General features: G+C 36.6%; 5 protein-coding genes across 5 annotated transcripts; 3 read left to right on the top strand and 2 right to left on the bottom strand.

Moving 5' to 3' along the window:
* Nucleotides 1–658: 658 nt before the first annotated feature.
* Aspvir_002850 (uncharacterized protein) lies at nucleotides 659–901 on the bottom strand (the record flags this gene model as incomplete). The annotated part of the gene is made up of 1 exon (XM_043274445.1): nucleotides 659–901. The coding sequence occupies one exon, from the start codon at nucleotides 899–901 to the stop codon at nucleotides 659–661; it is 243 nt and encodes an 80-aa protein (XP_043130380.1).
* Nucleotides 902–1,363: 462 nt separating this feature from the next.
* Aspvir_002849 (lysozyme) lies at nucleotides 1,364–2,123 on the bottom strand (the record flags this gene model as incomplete). Its single annotated transcript, XM_043274444.1, has 2 exons — nucleotides 1,364–1,900; nucleotides 1,953–2,123. The coding sequence occupies 2 exons, from the start codon at nucleotides 2,121–2,123 to the stop codon at nucleotides 1,364–1,366; spliced, it is 708 nt and encodes a 235-aa protein (XP_043130379.1).
* Nucleotides 2,124–3,744: 1,621 nt separating this feature from the next.
* On the top strand, nucleotides 3,745–5,944 carry Aspvir_002848 (putative MFS alpha-glucoside transporter; the record flags this gene model as incomplete). The annotated part of the gene is made up of 10 exons (XM_043274443.1): nucleotides 3,745–4,003; nucleotides 4,063–4,202; nucleotides 4,252–4,323; nucleotides 4,375–4,535; nucleotides 4,593–4,686; nucleotides 4,741–4,890; nucleotides 4,938–5,115; nucleotides 5,160–5,643; nucleotides 5,694–5,783; nucleotides 5,848–5,944. 10 exons carry the CDS (start codon nucleotides 3,745–3,747, stop codon nucleotides 5,942–5,944), a joined length of 1,725 nt encoding a protein of 574 aa, XP_043130378.1.
* Nucleotides 5,945–6,570: 626 nt separating this feature from the next.
* Nucleotides 6,571–7,897, top strand: Aspvir_002847 (FAD-dependent oxidoreductase; the record flags this gene model as incomplete). Its single annotated transcript, XM_043274442.1, has 3 exons — nucleotides 6,571–7,060; nucleotides 7,115–7,490; nucleotides 7,537–7,897. The coding sequence occupies 3 exons, from the start codon at nucleotides 6,571–6,573 to the stop codon at nucleotides 7,895–7,897; spliced, it is 1,227 nt and encodes a 408-aa protein (XP_043130377.1).
* Nucleotides 7,898–9,802: 1,905 nt separating this feature from the next.
* On the top strand, nucleotides 9,803–12,055 carry Aspvir_002846 (uncharacterized protein; the record flags this gene model as incomplete). The annotated part of the gene is made up of 1 exon (XM_043274441.1): nucleotides 9,803–12,055. One exon carries the CDS (start codon nucleotides 9,803–9,805, stop codon nucleotides 12,053–12,055), a length of 2,253 nt encoding a protein of 750 aa, XP_043130376.1.
* Between the last annotated feature and the right edge of the window lie 11,596 nt (nucleotides 12,056–23,651).

Below are 23,651 nucleotides of genomic sequence, written 5' to 3'. Positions count from 1 at the left end.
TCACTATTGGACCTCGCCAATCGCGGGTTGTGTTGGGTTTTCATGGGCTTTCAGACATATACACAGGTCAGCTGAAGGTAATATATTAGTCTTGCTTAACTTTGTTGGACCACCTTCACTATAAATCTTATGGTACCAGCGCCATGGGAAGGCACCAGAAGTTAAATAGTTGTTGTAAGGGTAAGAAAGGGTAACTTTGCAAACTCTAGTCCAGAATTGAAACTACAAGGCCTGGGTTTTAGCTTATGAGAGATTAACTTGAAGAGCAGCTTTTAAAGACTATTACTGGCCTACAGCTTCTTTGTCAGATAGTGGAAGATAGCGCATTTTACTAATTATTATATTGGTCCACTTGGGATCCTAGTAATTAGAACTCCCTTTAGCAAGAGACTCTATCAACACTTGCGTGATGCTATACTTGAACAGAGCATCTCGCATTTAAAAAACTGCCCAAGTATGCCAATATTACTTGCCTTGAATTGCTGGACTAGCCTGTTCTAGCAAGCATTTATGGCTATTACAGCTTGTTTTATCAATAGTGAATGGAACTACTGCAAGCTTGCAGCAGCCCCTCGCTGGAGATAAACTCGAATGCTCTCATTCCCTTCAGTCCAGCCAATAGAACTGATTGTACTCTCAATCCTGCGTCCTCACGGTTTCAGACACGCCCCGTGGTCGATCGATTCCGCGAGCCCTGCGATCGAGTCCGAGGGCCCTTATGTCGTGTCGACGTTCCTAGATGTGAGGGGGCGTCATTGCCCCTGACCGAGGGCTCTTCCTCCTGCTGCTTCGAGCGGATGGCATTCTCATAATCGTCAATTGGCTCTGGCTCGTCATCGCGGGTCACGCCGTGCACCTTCTTTGGTTGAAGCGGAGGGTCGGCGATTGGTTTTGAAGGCATTGTGTCCACAGGAGAATTAGATGAGTACAGCTTATCGCGTGATGTGCCAGTGCAGTAGAGAGTGGCCCTGAAATGCAAGTAGACGGTTCACTTTATATATGGATCTTATATGCTGCGCCGCGGAATGATCCTAGCATGACGTGCTGTTTGCCAGTAGCCAGGGACACAGCCTGGTATGTCGAATCATAAGCTTATATCCCTTGTGGCAAGCCAAGAAGGTTGGTCACGGTGACATGGTACTGCAGACGGCACATTCCCGTCATACTTATGTCAACCAAAAGGGGCATAATCAATCTTGAGAACCAGCAATGATGCGTAATCAGATACAATTGCTGGAGCTTGTCCATAGAATAATATCATACAACGTGAGTGTCGCCACAAAAAATCTCTATAAACTCAAACGAACCACGACAGATGGTAATACAGAATATAGCCCAAGGACAGGAATGTTAAGTCTAAAAATTAACCACTGGCCAACTTTCTCAACTGCGTCATGGGCCCATTGAACTTATCCGAGTCTCCTCCGTGCTCATACTTGTCCGAATTCTGCCAGATAGTCCATGTCTTCCAGTCACCTGGGATCGTCTTCGGGGCAGAGCTGCTATACGCCGCCAGCACCAGAGGAGACTTATCGCCAAAGCCCTTGGTGTTGCCCGTGCAGCGATTCCACCAGTTTGCAGTGGTGTAGATCATGGGCCACCGACTCGTCGCATGATGGTACTCGTCGACAAAGTCGTGGATCCAAGCGACCATCTGGGAATGGCTGAGGCCATAGCATGTCTCTCCGTAAGGGTTGTACTCGATGTCCAGCATCCCGGGCACCGTCCGGTTATCGTTGCTCCAGCCGCCGCCGTTTTTCAGGAAGAATTTGGCCTGCGTGCTTCCGGTGGACTTATCAGGGCGGGCAAAGTGGTATCCGCCGCGGAGGAGGCCGGCCTTGGTGGCGCCTGTGTAGTGCGAGTTGAAGACGGTGTCTTTGTATGTCGTGCCTTCGGTGGCCTGTAGTTCATGTTGGCTGCGTGAGCTGTGGGATGGTCGAACAAAAACGAACCTTGATCATCACAAACTGTGCACCATCCTTCTTTGCAGCTTCAAAGTTGACGCTCTTCTGGTGGTTGGAGATGTCGAAGCCTTGGACGGTGGCTGCGCGGGCTTCGGGCTGACTGGGCAGGGCCGAAGCCAGGCTAGCAATGGCGGCAATAGCAGCAATGCAGAACTTCATTTTGCAGCGGAGGTGATGGTATTCAGTGTCTTGATGTAGTTTCTGTTGACTCTGGCAGGATGTTGCTGGTATATATATTCGGTTTACACAAAGTCTTGCCGTCACTATGATTGACTTTGATTGCGATGTTCACATCCCAAAATAGATACAGATTGATACGAACTGCCGAATCGACCGTCGTCTGAGGGTTGCTTTTCAAATTCAGACCATTCAATCATATGAGGAGATTCAGACAACTCGAGCGAGGATATACGAGTGAAGTCGTCACATCCCGTCTGTGGGTCGTGTATACGAGGGGATCGTCATCTCTAATCTCGCTCAAGCGCACTACTTAGCCAGATGGGTATCATTTTGCGAGGCTGGAGATCAGTCTAAAATGAATAAGAGAAACTCACTGATGATCAAGGTCCCTGACTAGCCCGTGGTCATTCCTTGCATGGCCAATTCTGAGGCCAAATGCGAAGATCTTTTCCTTTGTGGATATTGAACGGGGACAAATACGGGGTTGATCACGCCACTTCCGTCGCTCGTGTCGATGTGAAGATGTACTAAAAATAGGTTCATATTCAGAATGATTCGATGTTGCATCTGAACGAACTTTGACTTGGCTCCAAGGTAACCACCCTTTGTCCCATGGCTGAGGATGCAACGAACGGCCTTGTTATCGACTGTTTTAGACTGGGATCTCCCACAAATAGGGTCATTACCTTGCTCAATAGCAATTCACCTTGTTCTTCGCTGAAGTCGCCGCAGCAATGGTGGTTGACAGACTATTCAGTCGCTGATGCAGAAGCGAGAATCGTGTCACCACCGCAGCTTGCAGCTGAGAGCTGTCTGTTGGACGACGGTGCGGAAGGGATGGCAAATGTCAATGCTGTTCCTATGGGAATGTAGCTGCATAGCAAGAGGGTGCGAGAAAGAGATCCATATTTACGTCCTTCACAGTTCGAGACTGATTGATTCACTTATTCTGGACTGTACAACTTATATGTACAGTCTATGCTTTTCTTCAGGAAGATGAACATAATCGAGTTGAGACCTCACGGAGAATTTTCTCAGCCGACCAACCTAATCCTTTCATTTACCGTCTTTTGCACTTGCCGAATATCCCATCCAACAGATAATCTTTCCTCCCAGGCAATGGCAAACCTTGTCCTTTGCTTGAGCAGCTCAAGCTTCCTGGTCATGCAGCATGACTCTGATCTCGGCAGACATTATACCGAGCTCTGGGATTCTGCATTCTGACTGGCTCTTCTGATTGAAGCAACAGGAATAGGTAGTGCTCTTATTGGCAGACGTGATTCATGTCGAAATTGTTTTAAGCCATCAAATCCCATGAGCGGCAGCACTAGAGACCATACTGGTGGAGAATTTCTCCCCGTCCATTAGGATTTGGGTTATTCTGGCTACAAGCAATCAGTGGCTGAGACGAGAGATCCCAATTTGTCCAGCCCATCAAGTCTAAATCCGGGGTTCCCCGCATGGACTGGACTCCGGGGAATTCGGGCGGCCAAGTCATGGACTCATGCAGCGTGGAAGATGCTTAAAGAGTGTATTTGCCCAGCAAGGTTCACGATCCGGTTCGGGGTCAGGTCACTGCAGGTCTGTTGTTCGTTTCGCTATGTCGTTCGCTATGACGACCATCAAGAGTTCTGATAAGGACTCGCAGAAGACTCGATCGGTTGAGATAGCCAAACCGCAGGTCAATAATGTCGAACATTCTCATCCCGCCGAGACGGGCTCTGCAACTGGCAAGGAAGCTGCCCCCTTGATGCGCAGCAAGGAGGACGACCTCACTGTTTGGCAGTCGGTGCGACGCTACCGAATGGTTGGTGTGATTGCAATGGCCGCAGCATTCAGCGCTTCGCTGGATGGTTACCGTAAGTTCCGATCCATGGTATGAAAGCTATGAAGAGCTATGAAATTGATTGATCGGCAGAAATCAATCTTAACGGAGGCATCGTTTCCAATAAAGGCTTCATCCGACAAATGGCCACGTCTGATACGGCCATCATAGCGGGCAAATACATCTCAGCCTGGGGCGGAATTCAATCGACTGGGCAGACAATCGGCCAGATTGTATGATCTCATCTTTTTGCAAAGAGTCAAGCTGTACTAAGAGGAATAGCTTCTCCAATACGCGACCGAGGCGTTTGGGCGAAAACCAGCTCTGTATATCATTTGGCTCACGTTCGTGGTGGTGAGTATACACTGGGCATCTGCGATTCAAGTTACTCTGACAGTCAAACAGAGCGTTCTGATAGAATCGTTCTCTGCTAGATGGTATCACTGGCTCGTCGCGAAGCTGTTCTCGGGGATGGGTGTTGGTATGCTCCAATGCACAATGCCATTGTATCTGTCCGAGATTGCTCCAACGCAGCTCAGAGGGTTCTTCATCAATGCATACAGCTTGTCGGTAACTCCCTATCAAGTATCTCGAGTCCATGGACAGGATATTAACCCAAATAGCTGGTTCGTGGTAGGCCAATTGTTCGCCTCGGTGGCTTTGAATAAGCTGAGCGCCACGGATCCATATGATTTCCGAACTCCCATCTACACTCAAGTTAGTCACGGTCAGGCGTCTCTGCACTTCAAAGCTGAGGTTAATCGGTAGTAGTGGGCTATGATAGGCGCTGCAGGTATCATTTTCGTCCTGGTCCCGGAGACCCCTTGGTGGCTTGTCAGCAAAGGGAAGATACAAGAGGCAGAGAAGGTTCTAAAGACGTGCAACGGTACTGTGCCAGGCTATAATATCGAGGACCAGATTGTCCGTCTACTCTCATTGGTACTGATGCGCGGGGCTAACGCATGTAGAACGTGATGACTTCCACGGTGGCGCACGAGCGAATCGTCGCCGAACGGAACAAGGAGCAAGGCATGTGGGCCATTTTCAAAGGTCGAAACATGATTCGGTTCATCATTGCTGGATGGCCAAAAATCACGCAGCAGTTTGTCGGGTTGACCGTGTTCAACACCTACGCCACCTACTTCTGTAAGGCTGTTCCCTTGTTCGTGCTTCGCAAGCTGACCTCTCAGTCCAATACGCTGGGAATAAGAATCCATTCCTCGTGACTGTCATCCTTTCCTGTGTCCAGCTTCTTTCCATGCTCGCCACAGCCACCTTGACCGATCAACTCGGTCGTCGTCCGTTGACGGTTTATCCCTATGCCGTAACCGTTCTCTCGGTGCTGTGCCTGGGCATCGTTGGCTGCTTCGACTACAAGTCGCCAGCACTCAGTTCTCTGTTGGTTCGTTTGCCCAGCCTCGCTCACACTTCACGTGTTATTTCGCATACTGATGAGGTGAAGATCTTCTTCGCCTGTCTGGCTACCTTCTCCACGACTGGTGCGTCCGCCATCGGATACGCCTATGCAGCGGAGATCCCTCAGCAACGGCTCCGCGCCCAGACAGCCGCCTGGTCTCTGGCTTCGTCGAATATGATTAGCATCATGTTTAGCTTCTGTACCCCGTTGATGATCAATCAGCCTCCTACCAAATGGGGCCCAAAGACTGGCTTTTTGTGCGTATTCCTGGTTGCTTCAGCGGACAAAGACTAATCGTTGCGAATAGCTTTGCTGGTACCGGGACCGTAGCTGTTGTTATTGCCTGGTTTATCCTTCCGGAGGTAACGCGTCGCACACCAGGTGAAATTGATGAGTTGTGAGTCTCGTTTATTGACAGCCCTCTTTGGTCCCTTCAATAGGATCTGACAGCTGTATTGTAGATTTGAGAAGAGGATCAACCTGCGCAAGTTCAAGGACTACGTCACTGATGTGCGAATTACTGCGGATGAACACCACAGACAAATGGAGTTGGCTTGATGGGCCGCTTGCAAGTTCCCCTCAAAGGCGTCATGTTTGCAGTGTATCAGCTCACGCTAGTTTTTGGATATGCATAAGTCTGGTGGAGATTTTTCGAGGGATTTGTCTATGTGCAACAGTCCTATCTATGAAGGCATGTCAGGAAGATGAAGATGGGTCTGCAGATTCAGTCCGCAACATACCATAGTCCTCATAGCAAATACCTTTTGTCAGTCATTGTGCAGAAATACAACACCGACCCCCGATATCACCGGGCACAACCCGAGGATTCCGATAAAACGCATCAACGGAAGCTTCGTCTCGTTGAAGGAAAACTACCTGACTGAGACATAATAGTGCACACTGGCGATACGTAGACCGTCGTTCCGATACTGTTCCACGACAGTGGCAGGGTTACTCTGAACATCCCGAATCCCAGGTCGGCCTTTTTGGAGATACTGTGAGGAAGATGATGGACATCAAGTGCTCGCCATAAGGTTCCCTCCGCTCGTATCGCTAATTCTGACTATAAGAAGGGCTCGCGACATCCTTAAGGCAATTGAATCTGACTTCTCAACACATATCCTCGCTCACCATCTTGTTCCTATCTACTATCACCATCCTCAAAGAGGAAACCACCCGGGAACATGACTGCTGAAAAGCTTCGCATTATCATTGTCGGCTCTGGTCTGGCAGGCCTAGCTGCGGCCCGGATCCTTCGTGAGCATCACGATGTCACCGTCTACGAGCGCGGCGGTCCAGATACGGCCACCGGTGGACAGGGTATCTGTCTGTTCTCCAACGGGGTGAAGATCCTTCAAACCATGGGATTTGACCGTTGTCGTGCTGGTGCAGTGCCATGTTACGGTTACCGGCTGTTTGACACGAATGGCATTCAATTGCAAGACTTCCCAATTGACTTCAAGGGGCGGTACGGGGCGGATACTCTGAGCATGAAGCGGTCTGATTTCCGTGACGAGCTTCTTCGACTTGCAACTGCCCCATCCGAAGAAGAGCTCGGTATCCAAGGCAGTCCGGCGCAGATGGTGTTCAATACCAGTGTGATTGATATCGACCCTGAGAAGGCTACTATAACGTTGGAAGGCGGATCAGTTGTGGAAGCAGATGTGGTTATTGGCTAGTTCTCCAGCGATAGCCCAGGAGGCAGAAGGATCTGACTTTGTAGTATAGTTGCTGATGGCGTGCATTCACGTCTCCGTCGCCGGATTGTCGGCAGTGACAGTTATCAGGCGAAGAAGAATGGGTTGACTTGCTACCGGATTGCCACCTCCGCTGAGGCCGTTAAAAAAGCACTTGGCTATCTTCCAGTGTGGTGGGAGCCGAGTACAGCCGAATGTCGCATCTCTGGGCTGCAGGCAGGGGATGGGAGTAACCGTATGATTGCAGCCTACGCTATACGGAATTATGAGTACATGAACTTCTCGTGCCTCTTTCCCACCCGCCATCACAAAGGAAATGTCCTGGAGTCATGGTACGCAGACGGCGACCGCCGGGAAATGATTGGGGTCTTTAGCGACTACTACGACCCTATACGCAAGATTCTAAGGTATGTATCCTGCGGCTTTTATGGGTTCTGAAGCTAATGATATCAGTATCGCCACCGAGGTGAAAGTGTGGGGGCTCCAAGATATGGACCCCCTTCCCAACTGGAATCGAGGACGCGCAATTGTCATCGGAGATGCCGCCCATGCGATGACCCCATTGCAGGGTCAAGGGGCGAACATGGCAATCGAGGATGCTGACAGTCTCCGCTTGTTGCGACCAGGCCTTTCCCATGCGGAAATCGAAGCAGTTCTTAAGCAAGTGGACAATGTTCGCCGGCCGCGGGCTTCAAAGGTCCTGCAGGACACTCGTGTGATGGCAAAGGATATTACCATGGAGGAGAGACTGGCCAATTTAGACTATAACTGTAGCTACAATGGGGTATTTGAAGCTCTAAAGGAGATTCAGTGAATCAAAGCAGGATAGACAATTGAATGGGATTTTATGCAGCAGAATTCACTCTTCAGGATGCCACTCAAGAGGACTTTCAAGTCTAGAAGTAGTTTGTTTAGCTTGATCAGTAGATATCCCGTCCTTGTTATACGAACCGCGACGTTTCTGGACTGAAGTGCTATGCCGGCCGGAAACCCTGGACTTCTTTGTAGGAAATCCTCTAATTTTATATCGGAGAATCGTCTACCTAGATTTCATAATCGCAGATTTAGAAATCCATCCGCGCAAATGACAGGTGAGCCTACAGGATAAATGATAAAGCCCGGACTTTAGTCGGTAGGGGGTGTGCCAGTTTCGGAGATATCGGCACGCTGTGACGTCCGATACCAAGTTCGTCTTACGACGAGTGAGTCCCCTGAGTGCCAGCAGTAGCAAATCGAAAACATCCACCTGTTTGATAGGAAGATCTTTACCTCTTGAACAGAAATTATTTGACCGTAGCTTCCAGTAGCAATCTACGATAATTCTCCTAGGTATTGTACGGAGCCTTATTACGGAGTGTAATCGACGCCACTCATCAACAAATGGGCTCCGCTGAGAGTTTTCAGTCAAGCTGCAGGCAGGGCCAAGTCCCATCGACGACGTGCTGGGTCGGTAAGGATCCCGTCTGATGCCGTCTTGCTCCCATACAATGTCGGTAACGATCCCCGTCTTGGTGCCGTCTTGATCCCATACGGTGTGTGTAACGACCACGTTTGGTGCCGTCTTGATCCCATACAGTGTCGGTAACGATCCCGTCTCGTGCTGTCTTGATCCCATACAGCGTCGATAACAGGCTCGTTTGTTGTTAGTAGGGACGTTACCGACACCAATAGAGAACACCATTACTACCAGATGAAAAAACGTCCTGTCTGCCCACGGATAAATTCTACTATCCCAACGAATTATCAAGTATTAATTTTGCGAAGCCCCACTGTTTACCGGTATTGAGGGGAAGGGACGCGACCGAAAGCCCTGTTCTTACTGAGCCAATTGTACATTTACAGGTACCGAGAACGAAAGTGTGTCAGTCAACCTGATTTTGAGATAGCACAACGATATATACGTGACCTTGAGGAACAGGACAGACAAAATCAAGATGAACTCAGTCATTTATATGTCACATTTAGCATACTCTACATAAAGAAAATAAGTGAGCTTGTGCAATAGCTGAGCAACCGATTAATTGCAATCTACTAACTAACTAGTTAGTGCTAAGTTAGTCGGCAAGGATGACTCATAAAGTGTCTCACATTGCTGGGAATATTCCAGAAACACAGTGGCGAAATATTCTAAAACGTCAGTAGCTGAAGGAAGGTGAGAGTGATGGCAAGTCATATACTGAGAAGTCGTTTTTTGTACTGATTGTCTTATCTAACCAACCTTACTGGTGGAGTAGGTAAGCCGATGCGAGATTGTATAGTACATGCTAGATACTAGGGCGCCTGCACAGCGTGGAAATTAGACCGCCATATTTGAGCATTTGACAAGGGAGGACAGAGATTAGCGTGCTCTTAGGCGACTAGTAATATCACCTACAAATTAGTTATCACAGAGAGTCTAGTCATCACTGTGTTTCTAGACAGGAGACTTACTAAGCTGTTGCCACAGTTCACAAGTACGTAGTACCACTCCGCGATAGGATGCATAGTGGGGGTAATCGACCCCATTGAGTAAGGAGATGATAGGATTGTGGTCTTTCACGGTCATTGTTTTTGTGGCAGCCTTACTTGTTACTGTTTGTAAGACCCACTACATATCCACTAGTTATTGGTTGTAACGGTATCTGAGTTAATCCGCGATCCGTTCCAAACCAAAACATCTGACTGATCTTCATATCGCGTCTTTCATAATCTGGGTCGAACCGAACCATTGTGCACATTAATGGCTGACGATAGCTCACCGGATTACAAGAGCCTTTTGCGGCGAGCAGAGGAGTTACTTCGGCAGGCGGAAGATCGAGAACAACGGGAAGCAGAGCTACGCAAGCAGGCGGAAGACCGAGAACATCGGGAAGCAGAGCTACGCAGGCAGGAAGCAGAGCTACGCAAGCAGGCGGAAGACCGAGAACAACGGGAAGCAGAACTACGCAGGAAGGCTGAAACGCATACCCAACCGACAGCTTTTCGAGAGTTTGTTCAAGCTTGCCACGAGTTGTTTTCCCAACAAATAGAAGTCGGCACCCCGACTAGATCGACAAAAGGGCATATTCCAGCTCCAACTGGCAAATACTGCCCAACGCGACTTCGTCTTTGGTCGGAATGTCCATTGCAACAGCGAGAGATCTACAATACTGTCTGTGATTACCTACAGCCAGGGGGAAGAGAACCTGCTCGATTGTTTGCATCCCTTGCCGAATTGCATGGCCTGAGTCGGCGTTTCTCTCGCCGAGTGCTCAGAAGTGAAAAGGATCTAGAGAGCTACGAGCGTTTTGCCGTGGAAGACCATGTCCATGATATCATAGCGGAACTGTGCAAAATACCAGCTGCCCAAGAGAGATTCCGGCTCGGCAACGGGATTGCATTTGACAACCACGCGCATACTCTGGACGATTCTGAAGATTCTGATGAAGGAGTGTTGGATATATCGAGCTCACGACATCCGAGGGCAGATCAATTCTGTATCCATCGAGTTGATGGCGCCACCAACATCTTGCTCACCACGGTGGAGTATAAGCCGCCGCACAAGCTATCTGTTGAGCACCTCCGAAAGGGTCTACGGCCGATGGAGTTTTGGAAAGAAGTCGTGAATCGAAACGAGATCCCTGTCGAGAAGAATCAAAAGCTAATATACAATGCGGAACAGCTAGCGAATTCGGTCTTGGCTCAAGAATATCATGTGATGATCCAGGAAGGACTTGAATACTCTTATATAACCAATGGCCTCGCCTTGGTCCTTCTCCGCGTTCCATATCATGATCCCAGCACTCTCTATTACTACCCATGTGAGCCGAACAGGGAGGTAAACGTGGACGATTCTGCTAGCTTCCAGGAACCAGCAACGACAATTGGTAGGGTATTGTGCCTCTGTTTGATGAGTTTCCAATCTCAAGTCCGAGATCAGACGTGGCGTAATGCGGCTCGATCCCAACTACATATATGGAAGACCAGCTTCGACCATACTCGCTCACAGATTCCTGATGAAGAACTGCAGGAAGCCCCGCCGGATTCAGAATCCACCGGCTCCGAATACTTCCCATCCTCCCCATTAGAGTCAACTTCAGGGTCTGCCCGTCGAATCTCTTCCCGATCTCGAGGCACATGCGTGGACCTTGAAGTTCCTCAGACAGAATCGATGGACTCGTCTGATTCTGATGCAAACCCAGCAGCTCATGGCCGAAAGCGAGGCTTTAGTCAAATCATGTCCTCTCCCTCAAGTCAACGTTCAGCAACACGTCCAGCTGACTCGACTCCCCCCAGTGACCAACGCCAACAGCACACGTCCCGTTTCTGTACACAGCGATGTCTGCTGAGTCTCCAACAAAAGGGCACACTGGACGGTTCCTGTCCGAATGTTCATCTTCATCGACATGGCCATCAGGGCAACCGGCATCGCATCGACGCTAACGCACTGGTTCAACTGCTGAAAGACCAGCTCAATCAGGATCTTGACCACAACTGTACACCGTTCGGAGTTTGTGGATCGTACGGTGCCCCATTCAAGATTACATGCGCTGCATACGGCTACACACTGGTTGGAAAGGGGACCACGGACAAACTCTGGAAGGAAGTTTCTCGTGAAGCAGAAGTATATCAGGTTCTTCGGAAGGTACAGGGTCTTGCAGTCCCGGTGTTCCTGGGAGCTATTGATCTGAATATGATCTATTTCCTCCATGGAGCTGGAGAGATCCGGCATATGCTCCTGATGGCATGGGGGGGAGGAGAAATAAGGGAGGGCGAGAGGTTGACTGAGATCTCAAGGTCGAAGGCACTCATCCGCAAACTCGGCGTGGTACATGGCGATTTGCGACTTCAAAACATGTTGTGGAATGACGAACTGGGTCGGGTCTTGATCATCGATTTTCATCGATCTGAAATCCGCCGCCAATTGATCGGAGAGCGTGTTCATTCTTCAAAAAGGTCACGTGATATTCATGATGCGGGGCACTCTAAACGCCGTCGTCTGCTTTACACATGAAAAGTTCTAATGACGGAATCAAGTATCAACCATGGTCAGTGAAGCAATTCAGTACCTAGACGGACGGGAATCGTGGGGCATATTGACCTTTATCTAATCGCAAATGGCTTTCTATCCACTTTATGCGTTTCCTAGAAGTGATCGCCCATCCACGAGACTTCAAACTCAACACCAATAATAACATTGATGTTCGACCACAAATCAGGTTACAGAAACGGTCCGCATAAAGCCGAGCACCATCTTCATAGACTAATGGCTATCGGAGTTATAAAACATGATCCAGACTTTACAGGATAGACAACGACGGGTCTGTCAGTTCTTGAGTTCTGAGAAGGAACTCAGAACCAGAGTATCTGTTTTCCTTGTCTGGCACGGCACAGACCCATAATCAACCTTCCTGTAAATTATATATGTATTGCTGTGGTTTACCAACACATGCTCCAGCACATCTACCGCCATACATGTATTGCAAACCAAATAAGACATGGGGTATTCTCTTCGGATCAACATTGATCCTAGACTATTCTGCATCTCTTATAGTTCTCGGCACTGTTTCAGAAGAATGGAAGAGAACTCACTGACGTCACGTCTGAGTTGTCGCTTGAAATTTCGAAAACACAATGAAGTTTCAGTCTGTGAGTCACCATCGTGTGCAGCCATCTGAAACAGACAGATGATGTAAGCAGTGTGGTTGAATCTCAGACGAGAGCACTGCTGGCTATATATATCTGGCTTCCCTCCTAGTAGCACCATCTCAATTCTTCTTTCACATTTACCTCAAGACCAGCCTCATACATATCACCTGGCGAGATAATGCTTCCCACTGCCTCAAATGAAAACAGTTTTATCTTTATCCATTCCATTTTTAGCCACTAGAATCTTATTTTTCTCTGCTCAGGGTTAATCTATCAGCAGGTTTGCCTCTGCTTCTTGGTCATTGATTTTTTTGCTATCCTCCACGAAATATTCTACCTTGCCGCTTTCTAAGCAACTCTATTCTGCTCGACTAATCAGGACGCTGAAGCTTTCAAGATCACGTTCTTAGTTGTGTATCATTAAGAGGAATATTTAAAGATATTAAGTAGATAAGATTTTAAACTAGTTACAAACTAGTTTAGATAAAAATACCCCTTAGATTACACCTGAATCAGAGTATAATAAATTATTAAATAAAGTTAATAAAATAAGAGGGAATTTCCCATGGGATTTCCCTCCCATGCAGCCAGCCTATAGCTTACTCCTTAGGTACTAATTTAGAATAAGTAATTCTAGAGTATATCTCTAATATTTACTCTAGAATAGATAGTAAAACCTAAGTATAATAAATATTCTTTAGATCTAATAATAAATATTTATATACTTTTACCCCTATATAATAATAAATATATTTTTTAACACTGCACTCTAGAAGTAGTAAAAAGGTTATTTAATATAAGCCCTCCTATTAATAAGTATATTATATCTATACTAGTTAGTAACTAGTTAGGAACTAGTCTAGAACTAGTATATATATTATATAATAATTTCTTAAAGGTTTCTAAGTTCCAGCCATGACTTTTTATAATATAAGTATAGCTATTTTTATTAGATCTTAGATATTCTAATAGATAATTACTATACTTAATAAATTAAGTAGTATTTCCAGGCCTTATCCCTTCATATATAATAGGTATAATTAGGATAGACTATAAACTAATTAGTAACTAGTTCTTAACTAGTTAAGATATAATATACTACCTTATCTAGATCACCCTTTATAGTATTATAATTATATAAAATTATTTTATTAACTTTATTTAATAATTTATTATACTCTGATTCAGGTGTAAGAGAAGATAAATTAATAAAAGAATTAATTACTATTTAGTTATTCTTAAGATAATAAAAGTTATCTAATAATATTATAAACTAGTTCAGAACTAGTTAAGGCTGTAAAATATATATATAAGTAGTTAAAAATTATTATAGAATATAAAATTATTATTTAGATATAAAGGTCAGGTGAGCTTTTATATTTATTTTATATAGGTCAGCTGACCCACTTTAGTTAGCTGAACTCCTTAGTAAAGGTCGGCTGACCTGCAGGATACAGTTCAGCCGACCTTTTAGATAAGTTCAGCTGGTGCTAAGATAGGTCGGAACCTTAAATAAGCATCATGTAACTAAAAATCATGTGATTTTTTATAAGGTCAGCTTAGCTTAATATAATACCATACTATTTTTTAATACTACCTATATCTAAGGGGTATTTTTATCTAAACTAGTTTGTAACTAGTTTAAAATCTTATCTACTTAATATCTTTAAATATTCCTCTTAACTAGTTCTTAACTAGTTAAGGATCTTATATACTTAATATCTTTAATTACCTTTCTGTAATAGATTGAGTATAGCTTCTATGTCATTTTCCCTTAATTCATATTATGCTTATAGATGGCTGTATTAAGTATACTGTTTTTAATTACCTATTTTTATGCCTTAAGATGCTTGCAAAAGACTACTGCAAATATAATATATTAGTAATAAAGATATATATAGACCCCCTTATCTGATAGGTTAGGAAGATAAGGATTAGTCTTATTATTAACTAATCTACTATTCTACTATACTATTCTAACTAAGTACCCTATCCTTTATTATTTCTAAGAGGCTTACCTAGTTAATAAACTTATCTATCCTATCTAGTAGATTATCCTTATAATTTCTAATCCTTCTTCTTTAACTACCTAAGTATTAATTATAATGCCTACTAATATTAATATACTAAGAGAGGTTATTCCTACATCTCTACCTTAACTATAGGAACCCCTTAGTAATATACTAACTAAATAATAGAAGAATATAGATAATATACCTCCTAAGAGAAGTAAATCCTCTTCTATAGCTATAAGGCCTTATTAGATGTCTAATAAGGAAATCTAATAGCTATTCTAATATATTACTATACTTAAAAAGAATTAGTAGATATAGAAGTCTACTAATAAACCTAAATATAAACTAATTACCTATTAAAATAATATCTATATCCCCTTTAAGGATAAATAAGAGGTTAAGTTTAAGAATCTCCTTACTTTTATCTTAAAGTATTCCTTCTAAAAGAGAGAAGAATAGATCTAGGATATAGAATATATATTTTAGGGAGCTCTAAAGAAGTATAGACCTAATAAATTTAAAATTATTACTATAATCTTATAAATAGAATTAACCTATAGGCAGAGATGGTATAGTAAAGTTAGGGAACTATTAATAGAGGACTGCTAAAATACTAAGCATTCCTGGTAGTTCTTCTAAGAATAGATAATTAACTTGATCCAGGATTCCACAACTGTTGAGTCAAAGATAATTATGTAATTATGCAACACCAAAAATTATAAGGATAATCCACTGGATAGGGTAGATAAGCCTATTAACTAGGTAAGCCTCTTAGAAATGATAAAGGATAGGGTACTTAGTTAGAATAGTATAGTAGAATAGTAGATTAGTTAATAATAAGACTAATCCTTATCTTCCTAACCTGTTAGATAAGGGGGTCTATATATATCTTTATTACTAATATATTATATTTATAGTAGTCTTTCATAAGTATCTTAAGATATAAAAATAGATAATTAAAAATAGTATGCTTAACACAGCTATCTATAAGTATAATATAAATTAAGGGAAAATAATATAGAAGCTATATTTAATCTATTATAAATTATACCCCTTCTTACTATAATAACTATCCATAGTTATGTATAGCTTTAAGATTTCTTAAAATAGTAATAACTATTAGTATAGTATATCAAGGGTGTAGTAATATTATAGAATTATTATTAATATAATATTATTATATTAGTATAAAGCCTTTATTATAGTATACTCTTTATTATATAGTTAATAATATTAATATAAATAATATAATTATTATAAGTAACTAAAGTATATTACTTCTTTATTTTATATAATAATCTAGTTTTTTATTTTATTTTCTTCTCTTTCTTTCTTCTATATTTAGTACTTTATTTATCTTATATCTTTATTCTAGCCTTATTTCTTAAGATTTTTATCTTTATTTTATTAGATTTTATTACTCTTATAGTTATTTTATTAAGACTACTTATTAATATTATACTACTATATATTCTAGTATATACTATATATATAATATCTATAAAGCTACTATTTATATAGTATCTAAAGTATTTATATACTATAGTAAATAATTTTAATATTAATAATAAAGAACTATTTAAGATTTCTTATACCCTTAATACTATTAAGTTAGTACTATATAAGTAGTATTCTAAATATTATATAACTTACTTAATTATATATATCTCTTTCTTATATTTTATAAGTATACTAACTAGCTAGACTTTAGAGGGTATACTAGGAAATATATATAATTTTATTATAATCTTAGAGTAGTACTCTAGATTCTTTAATCCTAATAAAGATTAGATAGATATAATATAGAGTAATCTCTTCTATACTATTATTACTCTTATCTCTATATTTAACTATATTAAGCTATACTATTACTATTATTATAGTTTAATTAGTAATAAGTAGACTATTATAGTAGGTTCTTTATTATCTTAGTATTAATATTATAATATATTATTAATAATAACCTAGAATAATATATCTACTTATTAGACTTTTTATACTACTTATTAGAGCAAGCTTAGTTTACTATAGACTTCTAGTCTTAATACTAGTAAGATAGAGTAGAAATACTATTATAGTTAGTAATTACTATATTTAATTCTAGATAATAATAGTTATATAACCTAGATTACTATCTAATATTATTTTTTTAATATAGTTTACTATATTATTACTTACTATTATAGTAATAATAATCCTAATAGAATTTCTTATCTAGTAGATATTAAGAATACTTTTCCCCTTATTCTTAAAGAAATTTAAAAAGATTATTAAATATTAATAATATTTTTATACTTTAATAATAATCTTTTACTATACCTAGCTTTTCCTAATATAATTATATTAAATAGAATAGATAATTTTACTTTATATCTTTTATACTTCTAAATAACTCCCTAAGTATTTATTATATTATTAGTATATATTTATTAATTATACTCTAATAGCTAATCTTTCTACTTTACTAAATAATAGAGTTTATTATTAATAAATTAATTATCTTTAATCTCTTTAACCTCCTACTTATTATTATCTTTAAGCTCTAGTATTAGTAGTATTTTATTATTCTTTAAATAACTCTATAGTTCTAAATATAATATATAAAAGATATTATAGATTTAATTATATTAGATAAATAAAGTAATTTAATATACTTATATATCTATAGTATTAAGTACCTAGAATAATCTAATAAATATAAATACTAGTTTCTAACTTAGTACTTTTAACTTTAAGTTCTTTATTAATAGAGCTACTAAATCTCTCTTTTTAAAAATTATTTTTTTATAATATTTATTATAGTACTTTACTTAAATCTTATTAGCTTTTTACTATTATTCTTTTAATCTTTCTTAAAGATCTAAGAGTTTTTATACTTATATTATTATAGCTAGGATCTCTTCTTTCTTAGTACTATCCTTAATATATATATAGAAGTTAGGATTATAATCTAATAGTATTTTAAAGAGATTTTTATTTAAAGTAGTATTAACTCTCTTATTAATAATAAATTTAATTTATCTTAAGAGAATTACCTAATTATTTTATTCTTTATTAATAAAATATCAGAGATATTATTTAAGAATTTAGTTTATTTATTCTATTTATCTATTAGTCTATAGGTAAAATACTATTAATAATTATTATTTAATTTTTATAAAGTAATATAATTTACCCTAGAATTTATTTATAAAGATAGATCCTTAGTCTAAAATAATTCTATTTAGTAGTCTAAACTATAATTCTACTTTCTAATAAAATAGTTTAGCTAGTTCTAATACTATAATTATAGTAGAGATAGAAAAGAATAAAGACTACTTTAAAAATTAATTAATAATAACTAGTATATTATTAACTATAGTTATTTTATATAGTACTAGAGGTAGACCTATAATAAAGTTTATTAATAATTTACTAAATAGATAGAAGAGTAATAATAGTAATTTAAGCTTTCTATATAATTTATATCTTAGAATTATAATTCCTTAATATATTATATATTCCTTAATATAAGATTTAACATCTTTTTATAAATTAGTCTAATAAAATTTCTATTTTAATAGTGCTTTAGTTTTATTTTAACTAAAATACCCTATAAGGGGCTTATTATAGTATAAACTAATTAAATACTATTTTAATTACTTAGTATTAGGTATGAATAGCTTACCTTTAAAGTATAATAAGTTTTCTTAGTTAATAGCCTAATACTTTTATCTAGAGAGACCTTTATATATAGCAACAGTTTGGTTAAGTACCTCAGGGTGAAAAGACTGCCAAAGTTCAACTACTTACAGCAGAAAATAATAAGAGGTTAGAGTAAAACCTATATCTTTAATCTCCTACCTAGAAGTAGGGATAACTTATTATTTTTATATTCTAATAAGCCTAGTAAATAGTCTTAAAATATATGCAGACCTAGATAGTTATACTAAGGTTAATATTATTAGTATTACTTTTATAAAATCCTAGAAACTATAATAAGCAAAGCTTATAGCCCTTATTATTAAAGCTATTAATAACTTTATTACTCCTACTTATAGGGTCTAGAAAGTCCCTATTATTATCTATAATTCTAGAGGGATAAAAAGAAGCTTTAAATAAGTATATATTATAATTAATTATAATTTATAACTAGAAGGAAGCCCTATTCTCCTTTTTATAACTATATAACTATATTATATAACCTTTATATCTATCTTTTACTATAGAATTATTAGTAGTAATTTAAGACTTCTACTTACTTAATCCTAACCCTATATAAGTTTATAAAGATATACTAGAACTATATAATAGTATTTACTATTATAAAGTTATCTAAGTAAGTATAACTTCTAAAAAAAGAAGAATAGAGATCTCTTAGTTTAAAGATTAAAGAATTATCTTCTAAACTATATAAGTATCTTAATATCTTTTCTTTAGAGAATTCTAAGATTATATCCTCTTATTCCTCTTAGGATTATGCTATTAAACTTAAACCTAATAAAATATTATTATTTAGCCCTATTTACCTACTATTATAGTTAGAGTTATAAGAATTAAGGGGTTATATTAATAAGAATCTTAATTATAGAAGAATCTAGCTATCTAAAAGTTTAGTAGAAGCTCCTATCTTATTTATTCTAAAGAAAGATAGTAGACTTAGACTATATATAAATTACTAAGATCTTAATAAGATAATATATAAGAATTAGTACCCCTTACCTCTTATATTAGAAATTCTTAATAGGTTATCTAGAGCTAAATATTTTAGTAAGATTAATATCTAAGATATCTATTATTATATCTATATTAAGGAAGGTAATAAATAGAAGACTATATTTTAGAGCTATTATAATTACTATAAGTATATAATTATATCTTTTAGACTTACTAATACTTTTACTACCTTCTAAAACTATATGAATACAGCTTTATATAATATCTTAGATATCTTCTATATTATATATCTAGATAATATCCTTATCTTCTTAGTAACTAGAAAGGAATATACCCACTATATTTAATAGGTTCTATAAAGGTTATAAAAAGTAAAGCTATATACTAAAGTTTCTAAATATATCTTTTACTAAGATTATATTAAATTCCTTAATTATATTATATCTACTAATAGCACTTTAATAGATATAACTTATATTAAAGTTATTATTAACTAGGAGGAACCCTATAGTTACTATAATATTTAAGTTTTTCTAGGATTTTATAACTTCTACTAAAGATTTATTAGGAATTACTCTCTAATAGCCTTACCCTTAACYAGCTTACTTAAGGGTATAAAAGAAGGGAAGAAGCTAGGCCTAGTTAAATTTATACTTATTAAGAAGTTAGTCTTTTAATACCTTATTAATATATTCTAGATAGCTCTATTATTATAATACTTTAACCTAGCTTTACCTATTTAAATTAAAACTAATACCTCTAAGGAGGGTATGGCTAGTATACTCTCTTAGCTAGATAAATAAAGAAGATGGTATCTAGTTACCTTTTAGTTAAGAATGGGATATTTATAGTTATTAGGGACATAGAGTCTTTAAAGAGTGCAAGGGTAGGGGGTAGGCTAGCAGCCACCCTATATATACCTCCTTTACTTTAAGGGATTCTAGCCATCTTTTATATTTTAACCTAAGCTAAGAATGAATATAAAGTCTAACTAACTATATAAATAGTAATATTAGTTACTAGATATTATTACACCCCTAATATAGCTTCCCTAAAGCTATATATCTACTATTAATATTATATCCTCCCCTACTTAAATTAAACTTTATTTATAGAGTTCTTAGTTAGCACCTATTAGCATAACTATATAGATATAACTATTACTAAGAGATATTAGGTTCTAAATCTAGTATTTAGATATTATTATTTCTTTATTAATAATCTATAGAATTAACTAAATCATTCTTTATGCTATTATTTTAAAATTATTATAGTGGTAGCTAAGTATATTCTTTATTTAATATATAAGAGGTATAATTAGATTACCTTACTTAGTAATATTAATAAGTAAGTTACCTAAGTAATTAATAATCCTTAAGTACTATATAAAGAATTATAGTAAATATTATTATTTATATATATATATAAATAATTAAATTAATAAAGGTAGAATTAACTAATAAGTATAGATAAATAAGTAAGTATTTACTACTAGTATATATAGCCTAGGTATAAATACCCTTAACTTTTCTTACTTAATATATAAGATATTTTATAATTAAGTCTTAATATTAGATCCCCTAGCTTAACTTTTATTTATTTAGATTAATAGACTTTTATAGTCTCTCCTCTTTATAAAGTATATTTATCTTCTATAGCTCCTTGTTATTATACTTCTATTCCTAATTTAAAGATACTTATTTCTAATTATTATAGTATTATTAAGTAGGTAATAAAGAAGTGCTTTTTTCTATTAATAAAATAAGATAGATTCTATATTACCCTCCTGAATATAATATATAATATTAAATAGTCTTATAGTAAGAGTAGTAAATTATTAACTAAGCTAATTATTAATCTATCTTAGTAATTAGCTATTATTCTCTATTAGTAAGATATTACTATAGGTCCTAGTTATAAGTAATATATAGACTCTAATATATTTCTTAAGTATATTATATCTCTTAAGTATAATTTAAATAATATAATTTAGATATTATTCTAGAGTGCTTATACTAACTACTTATAGTATAGAAAAGATTTAAACTATAAATTCTATCTAGGTTATAGTAAGTAATAGAATTCTAGGGATAATATATAAGTTTTTATTTTAAACTTTTTACTAATAGTTACTTATTTATATAGGATAATTCTATAAGCTAGTAGTCTACTAAAGATTTAGAATAATAATCCTACCTTATAAGGTATACCTCTAAATAAAACTATTAATATATCTACTAAATAATAATTAAATACTTTATATTAGACCCCTTCTAAGCTTATTATTAAACCTAGCCTAAGTTATTATAATTATTACTTCTCTCTTTCTATAAGTAAAGCTATTCTACCTACATCTAATACTAATCTAAAGTATTAGATTAGATTAAATTAATTAAATAATTCTAAAGAGAATTCTATTCTTATATTAAGTACTTATTATTACTATACTACTATAGAGAAAGCTTAAGCTAAGATAGTATACTTTAATATTCTAATTTTTCTAATACTAGGTAGTAGTCCTCTAATCTTAGATACTACTCTAACTTTAAGTACTATAGATTTCTTTATTTCTAGTATAGGTCCTACTATAGAGGCTATTATTATTAATCTTTATTTAAATCTATTTTAGCCTAACTCTATTACTTCTAGTCTTAGTAATCTAAAGAGTAAATATTATCTTACTTTAAATAGAGTATCTCTAACTCTCTTTAAGAAATATTATCTTAATTATTCTTTTAATAATATTATTCTCCCTTAATCTATATTAATATCTAACTTTAAAGATCTTATTATACTTTAAATAGTTTAGGAGGATCTTACTTACTTCTCTAAGCTTATTAATAGAAAAATTTTAAAGCTTAAGAAAGCTCTTCACCCTAATAAGATAGATAAAGATAATAAAGAACTTAATATAAAGAATAAAATATATTAGAATAAATAACTTTCTAATCTTACTAGTCTTTAAGATAGAGATAGAGGCTAAGATAATTAAGCATTACTTCTATTAAGAAAGCTAATAAAATTAAAAAAGCTTAGAAAATCTCTTTATTTAGCTATTTTCTTTTATATTTAGCTATTTTTAAGTAGTTTTAACTTTAATTAAATAGGTCTTTTCTCTTCTATCTAAATATTCTTATAATACTAGATAACTTATCCTTCTCTAATTACTCCTAATAAGTTAGAACTATTACTATAAATAGTCTATTAAAGTCTATATCTCTTTTAATAGCATTCTATTAAATTTAATTATTCTTTAATAAATTATATAGTATTTCTCTATTTAACTTATTATCTAAAGAAGTTAAGTTAATTTTACTCTAGTTACTTCCTAGAGTTAACTTCTTTAGATAGTATATAGGTTAGCTAGTTCCTATTAGTATATTATTAATATATTCTTAAATCTTTATTTATTAAATATATTACTTTATTAAGATATCCTCCTCTACCTACTTTAAATATACTTCTAAATATTTAGTAGATTCCTAATCCTTTTAAGTTATCTTTAAAAGTTTATTATATAAGAATAAGGGTTCTTTAACCTCTTTAAGCACCTTACATCCTTTAATTAGTATATAAAGTAATAATCCTATCTTCTATAATTATTATATTAGTATAGCTAATATCTATAGTTTCTTTAGCTTACTATTAAAATTAGCTTCTACTAATTATTAGCTATTAATTAGGTTCTCTACTATATATCTATTAGGTTCTAAAATAGCATATATACTAAGTAGATATAATTATTTAATCTTATATAAACTAAACTATTTATATTAGAACTTCTAAGGGGATTTATTCTAAATAAGGACCTATTAATCTTTTATAAGGTAAGATTCCTTTATATTACTATCTTAAATTAAGTTCTATTTAATTACATATACTAATAGCTTCTTATTAGCTAGGGATTATATATAGTTAATATATTATAATTAAGTTTTAATATCTTAGGTAGTTAGTTAATTAATTTATAGATAACTAGGTAGTAATAGATATATATTATAGAGAAGATAGAATAGTAATAACTTTATCTAGATATAGATATATACTTAAGTAGTAAAGATAGCTAGAGATAGGTATTTATCCTATAGATATATTAGTTTATCTATAAGATACTTTATTAATATCTTACCTAGTAAGCTATTTATATTTTTATTCTTATTATTAGCTCTAGGATAGTTTAGAGTTATTATATAATATTTTACCTTAAGAATCTTAAGGTAAGCTACTATAACTTAGAATAGAAAGTTAGAACTATTATCTAAGAGTAGTTCCTTAAATACTCTATAATTA

Source organism: Aspergillus viridinutans (genome assembly GCF_018404265.1).
Source record: "Aspergillus viridinutans IFM 47045 DNA, scaffold_13, whole genome shotgun sequence".
NCBI lineage: Eukaryota > Fungi > Ascomycota > Eurotiomycetes > Eurotiales > Aspergillaceae > Aspergillus > Aspergillus viridinutans.
The sequence above is the reverse complement of the archived record's forward strand: the minus strand, read 5'-3'. Positions and strand labels throughout refer to the sequence as shown.